The 24,867-nt window shown below is 40.2% G+C and overlaps 3 protein-coding genes across 3 annotated transcripts; 1 reads left to right on the plus strand and 2 right to left on the minus strand.

The window, feature by feature from the left end:
* Window positions 1-534: 534 nt before the first annotated feature.
* LOC135707842 (zinc finger protein 813-like) lies at window positions 535-2,662 on the minus strand. The gene is made up of 4 exons (XM_065229756.1): window positions 2,462-2,662; window positions 1,061-2,390; window positions 919-1,004; window positions 535-863 (listed from the first exon to the last, which is right to left on the minus strand). The coding sequence occupies exons 1-4, from the start codon at window positions 2,591-2,593 to the stop codon at window positions 564-566; spliced, it is 1,848 nt and encodes a 615-aa protein (XP_065085828.1). The 5' UTR covers window positions 2,594-2,662; the 3' UTR covers window positions 535-563.
* Window positions 2,663-10,989: 8,327 nt separating this feature from the next.
* Window positions 10,990-13,255, plus strand: MED17 (mediator complex subunit 17). Its single transcript, XM_065229719.1, has 3 exons — window positions 10,990-11,147; window positions 11,214-12,984; window positions 13,042-13,255. Exons 1-3 carry the CDS (start codon window positions 11,059-11,061, stop codon window positions 13,120-13,122), a joined length of 1,941 nt encoding a protein of 646 aa, XP_065085791.1. The 5' UTR covers window positions 10,990-11,058; the 3' UTR covers window positions 13,123-13,255.
* Window positions 13,256-13,403: 148 nt separating this feature from the next.
* LOC135707823 (uncharacterized) lies at window positions 13,404-15,149 on the minus strand. The gene is made up of 3 exons (XM_065229720.1): window positions 14,524-15,149; window positions 14,299-14,461; window positions 13,404-14,240 (listed from the first exon to the last, which is right to left on the minus strand). Exons 1-3 carry the CDS (start codon window positions 14,952-14,954, stop codon window positions 13,446-13,448), a joined length of 1,389 nt encoding a protein of 462 aa, XP_065085792.1. The 5' UTR covers window positions 14,955-15,149; the 3' UTR covers window positions 13,404-13,445.
* Window positions 15,150-24,867: the final 9,718 nt, after the last annotated feature.

The raw sequence follows: 24,867 nt of genomic DNA on the forward strand, positions 1-24,867 counted from the left end.
AATCCACGAACCCCTTATTTTATCTGTCAAACTTTCATAGCGAATCAAAACAAACATTGTGTAGTACTAGAATTTCAACTAGAATGGGGTACGTTAATCGTTTGCTTGGGACCAATAGGCTAGTCAAGTAGTGAGCTGATTTTAAATCGTTAGTTTCCACAGGTTTCCACCGGTTGGTAAGACTGTGAACCATTTGCCGAGTTAAATTTAACTCGTGGTTGAATGACATTTCGAAAGTTATTCTCGACCGGTTTTTGAGGAGAACTCAACCACGATTGTCAAAATTTAACTTCTTGTCTGTCAGAAATAACCAGGGTTAATCAATAACTTTCCTTCTGTCAAATGTTAACTGAAAGTAAAAAAAATCAAATGGAGAGTCACCTCACACGGGTGACTATTGTCACCTCACCGGTGAGAGAGAGTCACGTGACTCGCAGAATAGGGGGGAGTAGCAAGAATGTGACATTTTCACATTGAACCGAAATCTCTGCAGCAGGTATTTACACTGACGAAACACAGTTTGTTTATATTTAATTAAAAATCGACACCGTATCGAACAAACCTTACACGGCCGTCGCCGCCGGGTCCTTCTGTTTCTTGCCCTTCCCGTGGATTCCCCACTCGTGTCGCTTCAGTGCACTTTTATCGCTGAACACTTTGCCACATTCGCACGGGAACGTCCGACCGTAGTGCGACGCCAGATGCCGACTCAGACCGGATGCGTACTTGAACTCTTTGTCGCACAGGTTGCACTTGTGAATCGTGATGATCGGATTCGGCGTGTGGGCCATATTCACGTGGTGTCGCAGTTGATCCTTCTGGTTGAACCGCCTCGAACATGATTCGCAAAAATAAGGTTTTTCCTGGAGGGTAAAATTGTTATTAGTTGTAGACTGATGTAAAACTTACTTAACTCACATCAGTGTGAACCAGCATGTGTCGCTTGAGGATCTCCTTTTGAATGAAACTTCTTCCACATTCTCCGCAAATGAAAGGTCTCTCTCCTGCAAAAAAAAAAATGTTCAAAACAAACTCCAAATGATCACGAATTATGTCTTACCCGTATGCGTTCTGTAATGCCTCTCCAAGGAGCTTTTGGTTGGACACCACTTTGCACATACATCGCAAACATGCCCCTTTGAGTTCTCCGGATGAGATGCTTTAATATGTCCATGCAGAATTTTGGGGGATTTAAATTTCGTGGAGCAGTGAGGACATTTAAATTCCCCCTTCATTCTAGCTTGCAGAGTTCTCAATGATGACGACACTTTTTTCTTGGGTTCCGTACTGAACTCCATACAGATGATCGATCCGTCATTTGCTCGCACTTCAACCTTCGTCAAATCACGATCCTTCTCCACTTTCATAATGCAATTTTCACCTATGTTGAACCCCGGTTGTTCTGCCAACTCGGCTTTTACTGCATTTGTAACTGCTTCCAAGTCTTCATCCGAATCATCGCCCGTGTCGTACAGATTGTGCTCTTCCTGAGATAGTTCATTTTCGAGAATGTAGGTATCCGAATCTGATACCGCCGTGATAACGAAACGTTCCGAATCTTCGTGGTTTTCTTGATTAGCCATGCTGTCGCTTTCAGAACAACTTGGTTGTAACTCTTCGTTGAGCACAGTAATGGAACTAGCATTTTCCTCCCCGTCCTCTAAACCGTCTACCTCCATCAGTGTACTATCCTCTAAGTAACTGATCATTTCCTCGTCTTCTTTAGCAAATCTGGCGTGAATCTTAGCTCGGAGCTGCCGCTTCACATCAACACTTGCAATTTCAGACAAATTGTCGTCGTCTTGCGTAGGCTCTTCTTCAATCGACTCATATTCGATTTCTGTATCCTCAACTTTATGGTCCATGCTGTGTACAGAACTGATTTCTAGATCTTTAGAAAATGAAACACATGGTTTAGCTACCTGTTCCGGCATTGCTGGCTCTGTATGCAAGGGTTCCTCTTCATATTCTCCATCCTGATGGATTTCACTCAAATGGCAAGTTTCAATACCAACATCTACCATATTGTCGCGTCGTTGCCGCAGAGCTTCTCGTTCAGCTTCCTCCCGGATTGACCATTCTTCCAGCTCCCAATCAGCACGCAGCTTGGTTTCATGCGCTAAAATTTTCCTTTCCAATTCCTTCAAACTTTCGCCTTCTTTCATCTCATCGATGGCTTTTATAAACTGTAAACTCGATTCAAACTCATCTTCATCGTCATCATCCAGCTCCTCCAGCATCATACTAACTTTACCGGCTGCCAGCAGCTTTACATGGCGCCTCAATTTGGTGTCATTATCCCGGCATTTGCTGCGAAAAATGTACGTCTTCTCTAGCTGATAGCGGCACGGTGAACATATCCTCTTTGGCAAGTTATCAGTTTTGTGCACCTTGAAATGGAATTCCAGTCAATTATCTATGAATTACAAACCATTACTGGGAGCAGCAGATAATTACTCACCTCCAGCGAGACGCAGGCCATAATCCGCAGAACCAGGGAGCTGCTGTCATTGTTTTCGAAAATGTCCTCTAACGAATCGGCTTTCTTCAAACACAGCCGACAAAGATGGTCCAGCTGTGTTTGCGTGGTCATGTTTTGCCCAGAGAATATTGGGCAATCCTTTCTTATTAAGGAAAATAATAATATCAATTTCGATATTGATTTTGCTCCGCGTCGTTTAGAAATAAACAAAAATCCACTTTGAAAAATTTCTCGAGCAACATGTGAAAAGCCCCTATGCGACAGATGTAAACAATGACGTTAAATGTCGATTGCTCACGAATCACAACACGGCGACTCAAACTAAGTACACCAAATGATCAGAAAAAAGGTAGAAAAAGCTTCATTTGGTTTGTCTGAATAAGTTCTCGTCCTTGAGAAATCGACGTTTAACGGCTTTGTTAAGATTTGTTACATAGGCTCTTTTCATATTTTGCTTTAGAAATATTGTTTACTGTTTTTGACAAGTACCAGAGTGACGTATGGTACGTTACGAATATTTAACGATCTTTTTTTTCTAGATACAAGCGTTACAGGCGAGGGGATTCTACCTAAAGCCCTACAGTAAAAGTATGGACGACTGTCACCACAAAACTGAAAAAACTGTTCCAATCGAGCAAAGCGGTGCATTTTGACGGTTCGATTGGAACAACTTTTGACAGACGTCCATACTTTTTCTGTAGGGCTTTAATTCTACCTGGTACGGTGATCGGTAATCAAAAATTACCACAAATTATTAAAAAAAAATGTGAATAATGAATTACTCACTAATTTCAATGCGATGGTGCCCCACAAGTTAAAATGTGGCGGTAAGACATTAAATTTTGAAGATGGTCATTTCAATAGGGTTCTTATTGAGGTCAATGCATATTCGTAATCTGCATTAAAAATGAAACCCAAACCCAAAATTTCATCAATCACTGGAACTATTTAAATAAGTACGATTACATTGCAAAAATCACCTTATTAGCACCCCTCGGTGTCACTTTGTATGGGAGCTAGCTGTCAGTTTGTCAGTTTAGTTTCAAGCAGTGAAGTTATTATTTTGATTTAAAAAACGAAGCTCCTTCAGATGATATTTAAAAACCGATATATTTTTCAAAATTAAAGAACCCGTTATGTCGTTTTCGTTTTTGCGGTGATGCTACACCGTTGCTACACTGCCGTATATCAAAATAATTTAGGGTGTAGATATAGGATGCATCTAGGGGCATCCCACCCTAAACTATAGCCAAATATATTATATTAACAATATGATCCACTCTTTCGCTTAGCTGGCGAACCGAATTTTTAGCGATGAAAGCACCGACAAACCGACATAAAACATAAACTTAACTCTTGATCGGGAATCCATAACGGTGGATTCAAATGTGCAGCGATCCCATTTTGTATGCGTGTTCGTGACTAGGATACACATTTTTCGCGAACACGGCGGCAGATGTCAGTTTTGTGCTTTGATCAGAAATTTGATGGTACCTTGTACGGTCATTCATGTCGGTTTGTCGGTGATGAAAGCACCTCTGTGGCCAAAAAGGCTACCAATGTATTTGTTTATCGTCACGAGGGGTAAACCAAATGAAAATTAGTTTATTATTTCAAATGAATATATTTCAGCATTTTATTTTATTTGATGACAACAGTGCCATGTCAAACAAATTTTAAAGTAATATACACAAAGTAATTTATGACAATAATTTGACTCTTACTTTTGTAATAAGTTATATATTCGCACCCCTCGATTGTAATTGGGTTCTTTAAGGGTATTGAGGTAAATACATATTCATAGTCTGCATTAAAAATGGAACCCAAACCCAAAATTTCATCAATTTGGGTACACTGGAACTATTTTAAATAAGTTCGATTACATTTGCAAAAATCACCTATTAGTGCCCCTCGGTGTCACTTTGTATGGGAGCGAGTTGTCAGTTTTTTAGTTTAGTGTCAAACAGTGAAGTTGTTATTTTGCTTTAAATGTTAATTTAAAAATCGTGATGAAAGTGTGTTGGCTCGAAAAAAAATATCGCTGTGCTCAGAAAACGAAGCTCTATCGGATGATGTATAAAAAACAATACATTTTTCAAATTTAAAGAACCCAATTGAATGATTGTTGCTGACCTTTTTCAACGCTAGATGGTGCATGAAGCAATATTTTGCGGGGCGCCATTGCACCATATGGAAAAGGCATGAATGGTATTGTTAATATGATATATTTGCTATAGCTCTTATATCAATTAAATATTTTCAAGTATCTGATAAGTATTCTTAAATATTTTTAAGTATTTTAAATTTTGGATTTTTAAATCGTAGTGACAGGTTACTACTGTAGTTGTTTGTTGTTGTATATTTTGTCAACGTATTAATTTTAATCACATACTAAAGCATATTAATACTAGTTTCAATCTATTTTAAATTAAATGAAGTAGTATAATCATAGAGGTAACTCTAAGACCACTGGGTCCCGAAGAAAATCATTATTATTTTTGGCTCACTCAGTACCAGAACAACGGTCCCAAGCAGTCCCAAGCTATTTCACTCACCCCTGCATGTTCTGCATGAATCCACACACCCCTGATGTTATCTGTCAAACTTTCATAGCGAATCAAAACAAACATAGTGTAGTAATAGAATTTCAACTAGAATAGGGTACGTTAATCGTTTGCTTGGGACCAATAGGCTACTAAAGTGGTGAGCCAATTTAAAATCGTTAGTTTCGTATTGATTGTTGGTATAATCAACAATCAATACGAAACTAACGATTTTAAATTGGCTCACTACTTGACTAGCCTATTGGTCCCAAGCAAACGATTAACGTACCCCATTCTAGTCAAAATTCTAGTACTACGCAATGTTTGTTTTGATTCGCTATGAAAGTTTGACAGATAAAATGAGGGGTTATTGTTTTTTCCTATGTTTCGAGGGGTGAATCGATTAGCTTGGGACCGAAGAGAGTACCAGAGCTGAGCCAAAAAGTTGAGCACGTTATTTCGGGACCTTCTAGTCTTAGAGTTACCTCTATGGTATAATCATGATTATCAATAAGTGTTTTTATTCTACGTATGAAATAGTTCATCAACATCAACAGGAGTGCGACCTCGGCGTAGTGGTTAGCATCCATACTCACGCCAAAGTCACGAAATCAAATCTTACTCCCGGACAAGTCACAAATGGCCCAACCCGCATAAACGCGAACCATAAATTGAACTTACCTAAAATGGTTAAAAATTGTTTATAATCCCTGCTAAACTTTAACTGAAATGGTTATGGAACTTTACATGAACGTTTAATGATAAAGTTTCAACCTTATGTATTATGGTTTTGTGGAACTGAACCTTACAAATAATGGGTTGTTAAGAACCATTACCATTCCAAATTCTTGTTTTCTCCATACATTATCTGAAAGAGAACTATATTAGAACGTTTTTACTTATGGTTTGAGAACATTAATGGTTATGGTTATGGTAGTCAGTAAGTTCCATTAATGGTTTTGTATTATCGCTCAACTTTACGTGGAATATATCGTGAATTGGTAATCAGTAAATTACAGGCAACCAATTCGCGATATATTCCACATAAAGTTGATCGATGTTACAAAACCATTCGTGGACCTTACTGACTACCATAACCATTACCATTAAAGTTCTCAAACCATAAGTTAAAAGGTTCTAATATAGTTCTCTTTCCGAAAATGTATGGAGAAAACAAGAATTTGGAACGGTAATGGTTCTTAACAACCCATTATTTGTAAGGTCCAGTTCCAAAAAACCATAATACATAAGGTTGAAACTTTATCATTAAACGTTCATGTAAAGTTCCATAACCATTTCAGTTAAAGTTTAGCAGGGATTATAAACAATTTTTAACCATTTTAGGTAAGGTCAATTTATGGTGCGCGTTTATGCGGGAAGGGCGTTAAAGTGACTATAATTTAAAAAAAAAAAGTTCATCAACAAAGAATTTTATTTCAGCAGCAGTTAGAGCAGGGACAGGACAGAATTATGTATTTTTTTTTTTCGAACTGACTGTTCAGTGCGATATCAAACTTTTGAATTCTATTGGAGGTTAATGGTGCCGTTGTCGTCCAGAGCCGCAACCAGATTCCAAACTGAGGACCAAAATAAAAGCATATTTTTTTTTTCCCTTTGATTTGTTTTTTCCGTCGATCTTGTTTTCCGTGCTGAGCACCAATGCTACCGACGTGCCAGGAAGGCAGCTCCCACACCTGGACCCTACCTATCGACCCATCAACTCATGAACCGGGGACCAACGGCTTTACTTCCCATCTGAAGGAAGGCGTGATCAGAGATGTTATGCCTCAGAACATCCCGGCGGCGCCGACTGGGATTGAACCCAGGCCTGCTGGGGTGAGAGATAATCACGCTTACCACTACACCACCGGTGCCGTTAAAATAAAAGCATATGTTGGATGTCATATTGGCTAAGAACTATCACAAGCAGCATGAGTAGGAAATTCTTGACTATAAGCGGGTCAAGGATGCTAGGAGGACACGTTGCTTATTTTCTAGAGAGCAATAGCAATACAATGAAACATAACTGCCAGCAATTCGTTGAGTTGGTTGACTCGAGAACTGAATGCAATTGCCACTGATGGTCGTATCGTGCCACGTTTTGACAACTCCCCAGTGAGTATCCTGATAGTAGCCGAAGGATTTATGTGAAATCAACATGAATTTTTCACTTCTAGGCTTCGAAACCAGTCTTATCCTTACTGGATATCGTGGTAGGGGTAAACAATAGTTTCCAAAACCTACGACTGGATGCCTTCCTTCAAATAACAACTGAAGTGCGGTAAAAAATCGGTAGAACTGTTTCAAACACACCGTTGGTACTTGAGCGGGTCGGTTTTCATCTCTTTTTGCCAGTGGTGGCGGGGGGGGGGGGACCCCCCTCACCATCCCTCTCCAAAGGGGGAGTTTGGTAAAGAGAGATGAAAAAACCGATTTGTACCTTCCTTAAAAGTTGTCCTTAGCTCGCTTTTCTAATATCTATATACAATCTTCACACTGCCGTACTCTAACGAAACTATCAACCACAGACAAACAGACATAACACTCACAAGTTGTTCATCGAACAAGCATTTAACGGTCAATTTTAGAAGTATCTCAGTTGGTAGTTCTGCCACCTGTGGCGCGTATAGTCAATTCCCTTGCGTTTGACGTTTACACACTACCGCCATCTATTCAGCGTACTACCCACCACAGTGTACTCAACAGATGGCGGTAATGTTTTAACGACGATGTTTTACAATGAGAAATATTCAATGTGTTATGTCTGTTTGTCTGTGTATCAACTCTATGCTTTCATCTACTCCATATATCGTATAAAAATTACCACTACAGTCTGTTATTTGAAATTAGCATCTTCAACTAAATAATAAATATGTTTATTTTAAACATGCTTCTCATGTTTAAAATAAACACACATTTAGGAATTATTTTAGGAGTTGAGTGCAGGGTAAAGCCTCGGGTACAGCAAAATAAAACGGTTTGCAAAGAAATGAAAAAAAAAGATCTTCGGACAGGGCATCTTAATTCCTGCTCTTTTTTGGGTGCGATTAAGGGTGACCTGTGGGTATTGGGGTCCTGGTTCGGGATGCGAGGACCCGTTGGGGTGGGTGTCCGGGGGTTCCAGTTCAGTGGAACCGGTGCACATTTGTGTTACTAGCGTCGTTTTGCCGTTTCTGCCTCGGTTTCTGCCACTGGTCCTCATACCGGTTTCTTTCCAAGTTCGGTATCGGAGGAGGATCCGGAATGGATTCGGAATGGATGGCCGTTTTCTGTTGAGGTTGAGCAAAGCTGGGGCAACCTTTTCTGAATGTAACAAGGAGGAAATAAAAAGGCATGACACGCTAAAAACCGTTTACCCAAACCCTGTATTGTTGAAATAAACATGCTTTTGAATTTAATTCAAACATAAATATTTTAGTTTTAAACATGCTTTCAATTTACTTTGAATAATTCATATGTTTAGAGTATAAACATTTATATTTTTGTTTCAAATGAATCCGTGTACAATGTGATATAATACAATCGATGGATTGACCTGGTTGCAGCAGTTCCGATGTAATATTCAACAACTTTTTTTTGCTGTGTAGATATGTCAAAATGAGTTTGACATCGATTTGTCATGTATTTTCCTCGGATATTCACTAGCACGCTCTCATATATCGCACCAATACAACCAGACGTGAAAATCTCTATTAAACCGGTGATAAACCACAAAAACGAAAACGACATGAGAGACATTTCCAAAATCCATTTGGCATCCTTGGCTACGGGCTTATGCGAGCTCACGGCCAATCATACCAACTCAGCGACTGAGAATAATTGACTCAGAGAATTTTCTTTCCATACGAAATTTATTTAGATTTGGAAGAAACTACAGTTACTCATAGCTTATGAGTAACTGCAGTTTCTTCCAAATCTGATAGCGAATTCGTTTATTATTCAGTTCCAACCTGGATCGGGTATCAAGATTGGGTCTGTTTGATTTCTGACATACGTCAGTTTGCTCGTTTGTTTTTAAAACCTAGCTCAGGTTGAGGTTCACACTGACAAAAAGTTCGGTTTCGCACTGGGTTGGAACTGGTGTTAACCCCGATAATAAACGAATTCGCTATGAGTAAATTTCGTATGGAAAGAAAATTCTGTGCACTGTAACTGGAAAGTACCCATTAATGGGTGAAAAAGTGCCCATTTCGCGGTAAAGTAGGTAAACTCATAAAATGGGTAAAACGTCTTTACCCACTAATGGGTAAAGAGCTTATACGTCAAATCATGGGTACTTTTTACCCATTTCCAGAACGCATTGTTTTCCGTAACTGGGTAAAAAAGTACCCATTTTTTAAAATGTATTTATGGGACTCAAATTTGTGGAATGAAACAAATATGCTTTTAAAAACGTTATAAGCTAAGAAATCATTCAAATCATATAGCATTTCTTACCTTGAAGCTTTTTGAAGCTATCACCATTCTTTAAACTATTCATATAGGGTTACGGTATGTAATGTGGGTCTAGTCCTTTCATTCGGCCTATCACGCAAATAAATAATTAATTAAGGAATATTACACAAAAAATAAGGAAAATATTGATCACTGATGGTTGATAAATGTGTACCACACACAAATCAATTTATATCACAACATTTCAATACATTTTCAGCTCTCGTAAGTAATAAAACTGGTTGAGAATATCACAATGTTCGGAGTTTTTAGCCGCCATGACTTATAAGGTTAAGATGGGAAGGTTGACTGACGATCATCAAATGGCCTGATTATGGCATTTATTGATTGGAATTACCTGATAATACACACTAGACGTAAAACTTACAGTTGCTGTTTGAATATTTTATGTTTATTTTAATTGTTTAACAACGTTTTCACAAGTAAAACATGGACCCAACTTTAGGGACACATTTCTTTTCTATGTTCCTAACTATGGCCCATGAAATTCATTTGACAGCATATAGCAATAAGAGTAACGTCAACAATGTTGTTTTGCATTTGGATGATAAGGAACGAACAGGAAGGGAGATTTTTTCTGCCAAACCTGTATAATGAACATCACAATGTTCTGATTTAGATATTCTGCGGTCAAAAGACGATAAGCGAAATTTTTAATTTTTAATTTTTAAATTGAGTGATTTAATGTAGTTTTCGTAAAATTTTCTCTAAGAAATGTTTTGAGGAATGAAGAGCATTAAGTTAACAGTGATAGTGATAAAAAAAAATACATCAGAAAACGTTACCAAGAGCGTTTTTTTGAGGATCAAACAAGATAGGACGAAGTTGCATCCATAAATAGACCCAATTTGGGGACAATAGACCCATATTACATACATTTCCCTCGTGAGTTATTGTCTTAAAAAAAGTAAGTTTTTCAACTTTTCGTGGTTTCTGATAGCAAACGACATGATAAGCATATCTAAGCATACCATTTAGCAGTAGAATATCGTTTGCAGGTAAATTCATTGATGAGTTATGATTAAAAACGTAATCGATGGCTGCATATTAGACCGAGGTTAGGGACGTATACCCTATATCACTTTTTGTAGTTTTCGGAACAAATGCACTCGAAAATGTAAACCAAGTATGTCAGCAACGTTATGGTGCAACAAAGATATTTTTCACCCAATTATGGGTAAATATGTACCCCTTTTTGATCCCTGAACAGGTTTCGGAAATGGGTGAAAAAGTACCCACTATTTGAAATTTTCATTTACGCATTTTTTGACAGGTCCATACACTACCACAAAATGGGTACTTTTTCACCCATTAATGGGTACTCGCCAGTTACAGTGTGTGTCAATTATTCTCAGTCGCTGAGTTGGTATGATTGGCCGTGCTCAGTCGCTGAGTTGTTATGATTGGCCGTGCTCAGTCGCTGAGTTGGTATGATTGGCCCTGATGGCCGTGAGGGTTAACGAGTCAAAACGTCAGAAAACGACAACAAAATCGGAGAATAGAAAAATGTCGGCGTGGTGATTTTGGTAGTGAAATTTTCCCATTTTCATCCAAAGTACCGCGAAAAACCCGTAAAAAATGTCTGTATCGGCGAACATAAGCGTTGAAGCACCGATTGAAAATCAAATCCAGGAGATTGCCTACGATGGAACGGAGATTTATCAGTTGTAAGTTTGGCTTGTTTTTTTTTTCTTGTGTTGATTGTTTTGGGTCAATGGAATTTTCCCCCACAGGCCACCAACTCTGTCGGAACATCTGGCCAAGTGTGCAGCAAAGATCGACTTTAGCAAAAAGGCCAATGACATTGATTTGGTTCAGCAGAGCATCAAAAAGGAGGACGAAAAGAAGGAAGATGAATCTAAGGACGCGGCGGCGCACTTTCAGTCCAGCCTGTGGCCGTGGGATTCCGTGAGGAATAAGCTGAAGGATGCCTACACGGAGGTGTCCGTTCTGTCGGATGTGCTATCGATTGCGAAGGAAAAGCGGTTCATGGTGTTGGATCCGATTCCGCAGGAACCACCGGAAGTCAAGCAGATGGTGCAGGTATATGCCAGGAAGAAGGCTTTGGCCAGTGCCGCGAATATTTTGCTCACTGGAGCGGAACGACTGAAGACGGCACACACCGATCAGGGTGGAAATAGGAGTACACCGGATTTCCACATCGAGCTGTTGAGGTTGAGAAGGAATTGGCGGTTGAAGAAAGTTTCTAATACGATTATCGGAGATTTGAGCTATCGGACGGCAGGGTCAAAGTTCATGCATCCGGGAATGTTTGAGGTGACCAAGGCGGAAGATGAGGAGAGCAACGAGGAAGGTGGAAGTGGGGCGGTGGGATCGGTTGGGGCTCCACCGGTTGTGCCTGGGCCGAAGATCAATTCCGCTCTGAGGGTGAATGTGCCGACAGAGTTGCAGGGAGTGGCGTTCATTAAGGTCATTACGCAGAAGGATCAGGGAGATCTGTGTACGGCAACACTGAATATGATGGGATCAACTCAGCTTTGTCCACAGGCAGGGGCTTGGCAACAGACGCTGGAGTTTGCTCAGAATGTGCTGTTTTGTAAGGAATTGTTCAATCAGCTTGCGAGAGAAGCTGTTCAGCTGCAAGCACCGATTCCGCACGTGGTTGTAGGTAATCAGATCCGAGCTACGTTACTTCCGGGCATACAGCTCATAATCTCGCTTTGTCATTCGACTTCTTCGGATTCGAATAACAGTTCCGAGCCGATTAAGGATCACGATCACGTGTTGGAGCATTCGCTGCATCAGTTGTTGCGTGAGTTCCATCATAAAAACACGCATCACCCTTTCCCGCATCCGGCAAGTGCGCCGCTGGGACCGAGTAAGAAACGAATGTTGGCTGGTCCTTCTGCCTTCGATCGGTACGAATTGTTAGAAATGACAAAATCGCAGACACTGTTGGAGCAAATTATCGCTCAAGCACAGCATATTTTCACTCGACGTCGCGCTCAGTACGTCCTGGACACTTTGGCTCGGGACGTGAAAGACCCTCAGATAACTTCACACTGGAACGCCATGAACAGTCCAACGATGTCGTGCGTGAAAATCAACATCACTTCGCACGGGTATGATGCCAATCTGCGGACGTCGTTGGTCATTCACGTGAAGGAACGCTCGCTCAAGTGCATCTGTCGCGATGGCCGCATCATGCACATGTCCTACGAAATGCAGGAACTGCGAGATCTAATCCTATACCAGATCAGCCAGCATCAGATCATCTGTCTGCAGAGTTTGGCCAAATGTATGGCGTGGCAGATTCTTTCCAACAGCAGCCACCTGGGTATTGGTTCGGTGGAACCGTTGGGGAATGCCAGTTCCTGTGTGCTGGCATCGCCCAACAGTGACCGACTGATCGCGGTGCAAGTCCGGTGCGATCCGCAGATTGACGTGAAGGTTTATATTGCTCAAAGCCCCGGTAAGGACTTCTTCCCGGGATCACTGGTGCAGGGACGGCACTGGGAACATCTGGGAGGACACTTCAAGGAGGTAAGTTGGATGGCACTTGTATGGCTGATGGTTTATATCACTTTTGCTTGTCTGTAGTTGCGGTTCGACAAAATGGAAGGCAAAAACTTCCACAACAAGATGGAATTCCTGATGGCAAGCCTGACCAGTCAATCCTAACCACTGGTATTGGAAAGTATTTTCACCCACTCGGAACCCAACGGCAATCATGCTCCGGACTTGGAACAACTTTCATTCGACATCAACCAGCGACTGGATTGAGAGATCAGATAGCAAGGTAAGATTATTATGTTTAGTCCCATTCTAGCATCTCTAATTTAAACAGGTAAATCTAAGCTTAGCTCCTAGAGTCCACTCGTTATCTAACCGTAGTAATTCGTAATAAATAATCGTGACGTCAAGCTGCCTGCAACAGAAACGGTAGATAGTAGAATCGAAAGAACTTCCGTTGGTTTTCACATCAGTAGCTTTTATTATAGTTACTAGCTACTATATTTTTCATCGTACTCCAATTCGAACAGAAGTTGTTGTATCCTTAAGCGAGCCAGTTGGTTCTTTTTGTTGGGTAACCGTCGCAGGATGGGCGCACAGGACAGCAAAAATCGTTCGTCCGAGTCCATACAGCTGGAGAACGACGATTTGTGATCCGATTCTCGCTGTTCAAAACTCGGTGGTTCTTCTCGCTGCGGTAGGGAAGGAGTTGGAGCAGCACTTATATGTACGGGTGCAACCTCTGGTTCGCCAGCAGGTTGTGACAATACAGAATTCGACGTTGCTTGTGGAACTGAAGGAAGTTCCACAGTTGGAGCTGTGGAGGTTTTGACTTGAATGGGTTCTATCAGATCTTCTGAAGGACTTGGTGCTCGTATACTCGGTGCCATGGATTCCATGAGATGCTGCGCTTCTGATTGAGTATCGGTGTGATAGTCCTCGTGTTGGTCTGATATTAGTGAGTCCATTTCTATTTCCTCTACGTGAATCTCGGATCCATCAGCGTCTGACAGGGCTTCCTGTTTTATATCTTCCCCCCTACTTTCTGCGAACGACGGTTGCTGTGTGGATTCGAACGTTTCCTGCAGCTCGAGCATCGTGGAGTCTAATCGTTCTTCGTACATAAAGCTACCGGCGTGATTGTCCTGAGAATGCAGATTTTCATTTGGTGTAATCTCTTGCGAGTGCTGCATATTCGGGAACATATCGTCATCGTCTTCGCCCTCGTCTTCCGTCTCTTCGATTCCTATAACGGCACCTTCCGGGATGGTGTCCGGATCTTGCAGCTAAAACATGCAGGTCAATTAGAAAACAGCTTTACAAATTACAATTCTTTAATTTCACCATTTGGAAAACCTCCTTTCCATCTTCCGTCACGTACGACACCGTTATCGGTTCCCTGCTTTCCTCGAAGATATCCATGTCCTCTTCAATCTCCACGTATTCTGTATCCTCGTCATTATCAAATCCATCCATCATCCCAACCGTTCTCGACTGTCTTCTCGTTCTGCAAAATTTAAAATCATAACATTTTGTCCACCAAAAAAATCTCCTATTCCGCTTCCTCACCTGTTCCCCAAATATGGCAGTAGAAACTCCAGCAACCGATAGTGCAGCCACGTTTTCCTTTCGTCCTCATTCTTGTTCCGGACCACTTTCATGAAAGCATCCCTCAGACTTCGCCACCGTTTCTTACATTCGCTCTCGGACAAATTCATCGCCAGAGCCACTTCGGCCCACGCTTCGTGCCTGGTAGTAATCTTCTTGTAATCCTTCAGTGTCGTATTGTACAGAATGGGCCGTTTCTTGATCTCGTTCACAAACATCTCCTCATTGACCTTAACAAACTGGCGCTTTCCGCCAGCACTCATGTGCGTGTATGCAGCGGCGCTCAGCACCAACGGTGGCGGTGAAGAACAATCCTTCCGCAAGAAATCTACGTAATGCAGTTGCGGTTGCTGCTGCGTCTTGGAGTGGCCAGTTTTGATTATTTGAAACATGGTGCCGTCTGACCTGGGAAGGACGAACGTCCTCTCCTGTCCAGGGTGCGAAGATCGGGATCAAAACAAACGGAACAAACAATATTTACACTTGCATAAAACGCAAAGTTTAACACACTTTAAACTATGGCGAAACGGAGCAAAATCGCAATTTTTCTAAAATTGTTTACAAATTGATGCGATTGGAAGTGCGCGTTCCTGCCGCACACGATTCGCTAACGATTTCTGTCAAAAAAAGATTTAACGAAAGCGTTCAGCATATACCGTTACCGAACGTCATGGAATGAAATTGGTAACACTGACCCGAGGGGTGTCTAACAAGTAAGCAGTGACCCTGAAATTGCTGGATATTTGACCCGAGCTTGATCGAACCCGAGGGGTTTCTACCAAGCTTGTAAGGTGATCGGTAATCAAAAATTACCACAAATTATTAAAATAATTAGTGAATTTTGATCAGTAATTTCAATGTAATAAAAATAATTGTGGGTAATTTCAGTAATTCCTACAGCTTGGAAAATAATTTGGTAATTTTAAAGGTAATTAAACAGCAATTCGGGTAATTTCATATATACTTGTACTCTGGAATTATCATGTTCATCATCTGCTTATTGCGTCTGTTATTTGCGTTGGAAGACTGTAGAGAAAATTCATGTATGTAAATTTTCCAAGAATTTAAAAAAAAAACTGATTTTCATGCAATTTTTATATATTTTTCCAATATTTTTACAAAAATCAAAACGTCCCAACAAATTGTTTGAGGTATAAACTTCTCTTTAAAGCATTTGATCTTCTTTTCATGATATTTGATGAAATTATTCAGTGCCAACATTTCAAAGGCGCGTAATTGCATTTGTAAACAATGGCTTTAGCCGTGGATTTCTCGCGGATTAAAGTTCACTCATGAAAATTAATTGCACTATCAGATAGAGGAATGTTGCTTGTATTAGCTAGCATTGTTAATTTGGAGGAATGAGCTTTTATTTGTGAGAAATCAACGGCTAAAGCCATTGTTTATAAAAGCAATTACGCCTCTTTTAAATGTTGGTACTGAATTATGCATTTACCCTGATTAATCTTGAAAATCTTAATGCGTATGAAATTATCTAAATCAAAGGTATGCAATATAATCAACGAAGACGTTTTCTTGTGATTTGGGTTTATTAACAAAAACAGTTTAAAATCAACAACATATTTATTTAAAATCAACAAACCATTAACAATCATGTGTGCTTTAAAACTTAAGATGTACGGTGTTTCATCAAGTATTTCACGGATCATACTAAGTGAATCTTTATCAAGTAAGGTTCCATTAGTATCGCTTTTTGGCGCGGTAATATGTCCAGCGTAGCTCTCGATGTGAATTGGACTTCGTTCTACACATGGCTGTAATCTGTTTCCTGATGATAGCTCAAACCAACTACAAACCACATTCAATCCAGTGTCCAGACGATAAGGACGATACCTTACACGATTTCTGTCTTAACCAGAAATATATTGGAAGCATAACACTTGTCCGATAACCAATCGGATTTCCAACCAAAATGTGCACCATTCTCCTATGGTGATGGTTTTATAGATTCCATAATGTTTTGAGAGATTGACCTCTTTCTCATCTTGTCCACCATCAGCTCGCACATAACGCCTCAAGCGATCAGGACTCACTCGGCTTGGTTGCTTACGGAAAATCCATAGCAGGCTGGAAATCTTCACAACAATTATGTCTCCGTTAATCTTTCGAATCTTGACGAAATTCGTTTTGGCGGAAGATTTTTCTGGAATCAAAACCGAGATCAAAACAATTTGATTAGATATGTAATCCAAAATCTAAAATAATCAATAGTTACCATAATCTTTAGTATAATCTGTTAACTGCAATTCAAAATCAGGAACATCGAATAAGTCGGCCAAATCCACGACATCATCGTGGATTCCTTTCAAACCTCTATTATCAACGATGTCGTTGTCTGGAGCATCCTCGGTGTCCATGATTGCTGAAGTATCTCATAGTCTATAGCAAGGTCTACCGGCTGAACATGGCAGCTCACATGTTCGCTGCATTGTATACCCAAAGAGTTTAAATCCGTCATAGCATCATACATAGCTGATTGTATCATATCCGTAATAGACTCATCATCATGCATTTCAGATGGCACATCGTAATTACGAGTTTGCGCATGCTTTCTAGCAGTACTTTTTAATATTGTTTCAGATTCAAGGAGGAAATCCGCTCTTTTTACTCGGTGTAGTGATTGCAGTACTGAAAAGTTTACAACCGTTGAAAAAGTAGAGCTCATAGATCTGAGTTTGCGAAAAAATCTTTCATTCCACTGGCTGTTGAAAAAATGAGGCAGAAACGCATCCGAGCAATTGTTCTCTCGACAATATATGATTATTTTAATGAGCTCGTGAGTATTGAGTTCTATACAAAATGCTGAGTTCAAAGTAATAAAGTTATCTTCAATCGAAAGCCTTTCACGGATTAGCCAATCCCGCCAAAAACGTATAAAATATACCGCATACCAAATTCGAAATACTCGTTGAAGTATTGTCAAACTGGACTCCATGAACGCAGAGGTTGCATAGTATATCAACTTGAGGAATAACACAGTTCCATCGCTTTGAAGCACGTGCTTTTGAAGACCTGATGCTACTCTGCTTTGAACCAATTTTTCAACAATCCGGTAATTCATTCTGTCTTCTGAAAAGATTTCGCCAATCGAGAGACCATGTTCCGATAGAGGACGTAGATAAATCAAAATGATGAGATGACTTGCAGTAGCAATCGAATTTCCTACAAACAGATAGCTTTAGCATTTTTTTTTAGAAAATCAGTCCAATCAATGCTTACCTATACGATGAACTTTCCCCACGTGTAAGAAGCGGTTTTTTTTAATTTTCCGCCTAGATGGATAGTATCTTGAACACAGAAGGGTGGTCCTGTTGACTTACTGAAGAAAAAACGTGCGTACTTCTCCAAAATGACATCATTATCATCGAGCTCATGTCCTAATCCTGTAAGCATTTTCATTCCTCTTACATAAGGTGACGCTCCATCAGTGGAATAACAATTATAATTATATCATGCTTACCCTAATAAAAATTGTATGGTTAATTTGCTTAACGACGTGTTCTGGGTATCATCCAAACCATTTGTGGAATAGTTCAATGTTTTGGGTTATCGCTCGTTTTGGGTTATTTTTCATTAGGGTAGCAACCCTAATAAAAAATAACCATAAACGAACGATAACCCAAATCATTGAATTATTCCACAAATGGTTTGGATGATACCCAGAACACGTCGTTAAGCAAATTAACCATACAATTTTTATTAGGGAAGTTCATGTGATATATGCTGTACACGTGCAACAAACGATTCGAATTTATAAGACTTGTCCATTCCGTATGCTATGAGACAAAACGGCGCAGCATGTGATGATATACTCATCGCCATGACAACATTCAAATCTGTTGCTAGTTTTCCCGAATGTGTCTGAACTTTAACATCTTTTGCGGAATAAACTAATGAACTCAAAATAGGCAACCCAGTTGATGGACACTCGTTGTACGTGTTTCCTACCATCCTTTTGCAGTTGGAATCGTATTCCAGTTTTGATGTGACAGCTGTTGCATCTTCGGACAGCCAGACGAATTTGGAGGCCTTCACTCGGTGATATAACCAGAAAATTCTCGTGATCGCAGTATCCCTTCTGGAATATGTTCAGACTGACCAGAATAATATTTATACAAAGTCGATGGTTTGGGTAATGGTGGGCGTTGGCCAAATTTGGATTTTTCAGATATAATCCTAAATAGGACCTAGATTATTTAATACTCTAGTAACCTCAAGTCCGTGCTCTGTCACAATGTTTCATTGTGATTAATCAACACTCAAAGGGGTAAAATATCAAATTTAGGGTGAATTTGAAAGAAAGGGAACTTGGAGTGTAGAGCGCACTGCCCACTGGACGATTCTGAAGCCTGGCCAAATGAGTGGGGTATGGGTTTATTTGATTGAACGTCATTTCCAATGTATATATTGATACATTCAAACCATTGGCATTTGAGATAAGACAGAGATAGGATGCGGAGGGCCCGCTTAGGGGAAGCGTAACCCATGTTATGGTTTCCATTTATTAAATAGTTCAGATAGGCTGGAAATGACAGGTTCATAGTGAGAAAATGTACCATATGGGGCCCTTCACTGATCAAAATCAGATTCACATCGTCAGACCCTGCCCAAGAATAAGGGGATTGACGATGTCTTGTCAAGTTTTATTTTGAATTTGCGTTTTGCATTTAATACTCTAGTAAATCTCGCGTCCGTGCTCATTCACAACAGTGTGAGGTGTCAATGCTCACTGGGTCATATGTCTTAGACCAGTTCCAGATTAGTTTGCTATTAATATCTTCTGCATCGCAGTTCGCGATAGATTCCTAAATATGGGTTCTCTTTTCCGACCATAATAGTGTGAGGGAAGGGGGTGAGTTCTGGATCAACAATGGAAGGGGGCCCATCGGTTTTTGTGGGCAGACCGTCCAGAGCCCATTCCTCGCGGATCGGGGGCTGCTCGCGCGGGCCAACACCGTCTTCGTGTAGGTGGAAGTTTTCCCTATCCGATGATGGTGTTGGTTTGCGTGGGTGGCCTTCGCTTTGTGAGTGGGGGGCTTTGGAGCGGTTTGTTTGCAGATGCTGATGGGCCCTTTTCTATTGTTGATCCAGAGTTAAACGTTCGATATGAGAGCGACTAGGGCAAATAAATAGGGAAGACAACACCATGACCCAAATAAGTAACCAATGCATGCGGCTCACACTTAACTTGTTCTATTTCTTTCTTTCTTCCTATCATGTACTAATATTAACTGCCTGAGGACAAATGGGAACACGACCAGAAACCAGAAACGAACAAGAAAAGAAGAATTAAACTTGCACCGGCAAGAGGAAGCAGACAGAAAGGATCATGCCGGTTGGAGACAGCCAATGTATACGGGACGAAGCTTTTATCTAGGAAAAGTCGTATGTGCAGGAAACCGTAAGTAGGATAAGAATCGTAAAAGGTGTGTGCTTGCTTGATAAGATCCTAACTTTACTTTAAATACACGGTAGGAATCGAATATCCATTTATGATTAAGGTTTTGCCCATTTTTCAGTGGGAGTGGCAATACTCATTGATGAGTGATTTATCGTACCCATTTATTAGTAACTGTTAGCAGCTAATGATTAATTGATTTACCTATTTTAGAATTACCTATACTTCACATCAGAACCTCATTTCCTTCAATTACTACTCCGTCGCAGCACACACCTTATATGGATCGCTAACCTTTATTTAGTTTCAGCATTTTCGACATTATAATCAAAAGGTGAGTTTTAAAAGTATAATTACCATGCATAAGTTAATGTACCAGAACCTGGACGGACACGAGCCTACCCAGGGGAGGACCCGGATACGACCACCCATGTGTGTCTAGAGTATCGCACGAGCTGACGAGTGCAACGGGAAGGACAGTAGGTGTATAGACTAGGGGGTTGGTCCCTAGATAAGCCTTCTTAGCGGAAGGCACAGCCTATGCACTGAACAATTACAATTACAATTACAATTACAAAGTCGATGGTTTGGGTAATGGTAGGCACTTCATGAACTGCATGTAGTTCGACCTGCCTCCGGTTATGAACACGCACATTGAATATCGTTTGATATCGTCGTCAAACTCAATTTTCCTGCCTTCTTGCTTCATCTTATGTATTTCCAATAATTTTTCGAAAAACGCATCATCATCACAATTTGAGGGCAAGTTGCCTTCATCTCGAGCTTCATCTAACTCAGATTGGTGTTGAACATCGGTCGATGAAGTAGGTCGAAGCTGATTTGTCACAGAGCAAGTTGCAGGTAAGTTTTCGAGATACCGGTATATATATGGTTGCTTCCAATCGATTGTGCTGTTGAGTCGTGAAAGGCATTTTTCAAATCGTTGTCGTTGAACATTATTTGGAGCTTTTGTATTCAGAGATCCGCATGCTCCATTTGCGAACCTCCTTTCAATTCCCCCTGTAGATCACCGGCTTCTGAAAATGAAAATGTAAGAAGTTGTGACGATCGCTGTGATCAATGTTTCGCCAAAATAGTTCTACCAAAAGATTCTGCATTTTCGTCTGTAGAAGAATCAAGCGAGGAATCAAGTGTCTCAATTTCTCCTACAAGAGATCCAATCTCGGATCCAGCACTCGATACCAGCTCGTCCTCTGTAGGTTCAATATAGGTTTTAACGCCATCTTTGAAATCTGTGATATCGATCACATGAGCTGAAACAGATTAAGAAACATGTAGATAAATATATACATAAACATATAAACCAAAAACTATACCGTTAGAAGTGCTGGGTTGATCCGAGGTTTGATCGAAGATATTGTCAGGTTTTTTACGCTTTTCACCAGCTTTTGGTTCCGGTTTCAGATCTGATCGCTTTGAGAACATTTCGCTCGAACTGATTTGCTTTGTTTGTGTCTCGTCAACCACCTTTCTGTGGATCTTTGCATAATGCTTGGCATAATTAGATGTTATCACTTGGAAAGTGGATGATCCAGACAGCGAGTAAAACAGCATCATGAGTTTTTTTGGTTGACAAAAGGGGCAGCAGGTTCCAAATTTCATTGCGCCGCCTTCAATTGTACGTTTTATTTCGAACTTTTCTGGCGGATACATCAGTGTGCGGAAGCCCCTCAGCTTTTGTCCATTGAGATAACCGTTGTTGAAAATTTTCGGAAATCAGATTAGCTTGGTCCTTACTGAGAGAGCTAGAAACTATCTGCTTTGGCACAGATTTGGCTTTATTTGAAACTTTTTTTATCTGGCGTTCCGCATACCTCTGCGCTCTGAGCCATTTTATTTGCTTTTCGGACAATACTTCCCCAGTCACTGGACTGCACCAGATCCCGATAGCTAATCAAAGCAGCTCGGTGGCCTGGGAGTAACTGTGTAGACTTCTCTATTTAAATCATCATCTGACAAAGATTTCTAGGCCACGTAGCTGTCATAACCGGTATCACGCAACAACTTTTGTACTGGATAAGGTATTGGACCGTGAGTTTCCAGGACATTCCAGAATGAAATAAACGGACGATCAGGTACAGCGTCGAGTGCAGCTTGCGGTGGCGTTTTCAGAGAAGAGTTATGAATCTGCCAAGAAATTGTAAGTAGTCCTTGTACTAATCAAAACTTACCATTTTTGTTACAATATTTTGATAACCCTTATCACAACAATCTTCAAGTCACTAAAGTTCACAAAGACATGTGAACATGAATCTAAACTAAAAAAAATCACGAAAAATCAGAAATTGGAGATTTGTTTGCCAATTTTGTGAACATTCGCATTAGCGCGCGTAAATGTCCAAATCCAAATCAAAACAAAAGCAACAGCCGAGTCTCGCTATATTGAAATACAGTATTTACAGTAAAACTTTCAAATTTCGATTTTTCATTTAAACTTTTTTTAAACTCAGTTTGAAATGTGAGTTTAAACACTAGGTTTAACATGATTCCAGTTTTATTTTTTGCTGTGCTGCTCATTTTTATTAATCGAGCTTAGATGTCGTCGTATTTCTCTAACAATTCCATCGTTGGAAACATTGTTAATCATTGAATAATTCCAAAGTAATTCCTAAAATTATTCAAGTAATCGTAGTAATTTCGGTAATCGAGAGTAATAAAAGTAATTTCAAAGTAATAAATTAATTTTAATTAATTGAAAAGTAATCAGAGTAATTATCGGTAATCTGACTGGCACTGACCGGTAATTAACGCTGGTAGAAACCCCTCGATCGAACCAAAAACGGTTTATTTTGTATGCCTATTAGCCTTTACTGTAATAATTATGAACTTTACATGATAAACTTTTAACCTTATGGTTTATTGAATCTGGCTATTAAAGATCAATTACAGAGCTGGTAGCAGGTCACTTCCCTAATAAAAAATAACCATAAACGAACGATAACCCAAATCATTGAACTATTCCACAAATGGTTTGGATGATACCCAGAACACGTCGTTAAGCAAATTAACCATACAATTTTTATTAGGGTTTGGTCCTAGGGGAAGTACAACTTGATCTGAAGTAATATTTGATGTAAAAATTGCTCAAATTGGTAGATATTATAATATTTAGTATAAATATTAATGATATTAACTGTCAAGCGGAAAGCTTCAAAGTAAAAAAAAATAACAGTGTAACTCAATGACGTTGCACCACAAACAAATCCACACCACAGAGAGATCTTTCCTGATCCATCCGACACAGAAATTTATCGTCAAGAACCTAGAACCCATCATTTATCGAATTGAGGACATTGAAGTAACCGAGTCTACATGCATACCAAACCTAATAGATGCGAGACCAGCCATTTGCAACTATTCATCAAATCCCATACAGCAGGAGATTGTTCCCATCGATAAGTATTATTTACTGGTGAATTCAATGAGCAATTTCACCCTATCATCAGATTGCAGCACCAATGAAAGAATTCTCACTGGATCATATCTGATTCGATACGAGAATTGCACCATATGAATCAACAACATTTCGTATGCCGGCAGAACTCGAACCACTGCTGGAAATCCGGTCCACCTTCATCTGGACGGAATAGCTATTTCCAATGACAGTCATATATTGAACCTTAGTATGGAACATCTCCACAAACTGCAAACAGAAACACGGAAAGATTTGGACTTACTCCGTTTAAAAAGCTACAGTCTGCATTTCCCACACTGGTCCCTTTTTGGAGGGATAACCATCCTCCCCATAATCGGTATCATTATTTTCCTCAGCATTTTCTCCCGCAGAACAACAAATATCAAACTAGAGACGATGCCAAACACCAACGATCATCGTGGAAAATCGGAACCTGGAAAAAACGTCGGAAACCTAAATACATCTTCATTTGGATATACGATGCCCCTGGAGGTTCATCACTAAGGAGGGGCGAGTTAACGCCGGTGCCAACCGCACTTGGCAAATTCCATCGTCGGTGCTCTCGTCAGCATCTAGGACGGATGCACAGAACGGCAACAGCAGCGAGCTTTATCAGCATTCCGCAATCGGGTGATCGATTGGACTCCGGACTTGCATAGTGGACACTTTTCGCGAGTGCTAGGTTCTCTGTAGGAATTATTGATTGAATAAAGTAGTCTTTATGTAGCAGCAGTAGTGAGCAGATCTTTTTTAAAAAGAACCTCCGACGTTCAAAACTTTAACTCGCGCAGCGAAACGAACCGACGGAGAATCGCAATTGCTGTGATCAAAGCGATTGTTGAGGCAGAAGGAAACAAGTCAGCTCTTTCCAAGGCTCTTTCATTATAACGACGTTCTTATGCATAATATAGTGTGACGTAACGTTGGATCATGTGTAAGAACACCGTGAGAACAAAAGAGTCGACTACATTCCTTCTGCCGCACCTATAGTAACGCACACGGCTTCCGCACTGACTGTTCCTTACTTTCTCACTCTAATCAAAATTTCCTTCGATGAGTGAGAAAACAGCACCCCGTCAATGCGAGCGAGAACGCGAGCTGCCAGGTCATTGCACACAAAACCAACTTGAATTAATTCAAAACAAAAATACTAGCGAACCTGGCGGTGAGGGGCGGAAGGTGAACTAAAATTCTATTACAGAGAACCACATTATTTTAATTAATTTCTTCGGAGAAAGTCTTCTGTAACTTCGTTTGTGGTTGCACCGTTGTTGTTAATGTTTACTGCAGCTTTCTGTTTGTCATAATTTTTGCCTAGATTTTTGTTTTCGATAGCTCTGATCGATTTCGACTTCGGCTTTTCATGATAAAAACGGTACTGGAAGTTCTCCCAGCAACAAATCTCTCCAAGTTGCATTCTCATGGCGAATCGAGCGTAATACGACCACGG

This window comes from Ochlerotatus camptorhynchus, unplaced genomic scaffold (assembly GCF_037179485.1).
Source record: "Ochlerotatus camptorhynchus isolate MF236.1 unplaced genomic scaffold, CSIRO-AGI_Acam_v1.1 ptg000320l, whole genome shotgun sequence".
Lineage (NCBI taxonomy): Eukaryota > Metazoa > Arthropoda > Insecta > Diptera > Culicidae > Ochlerotatus > Ochlerotatus camptorhynchus.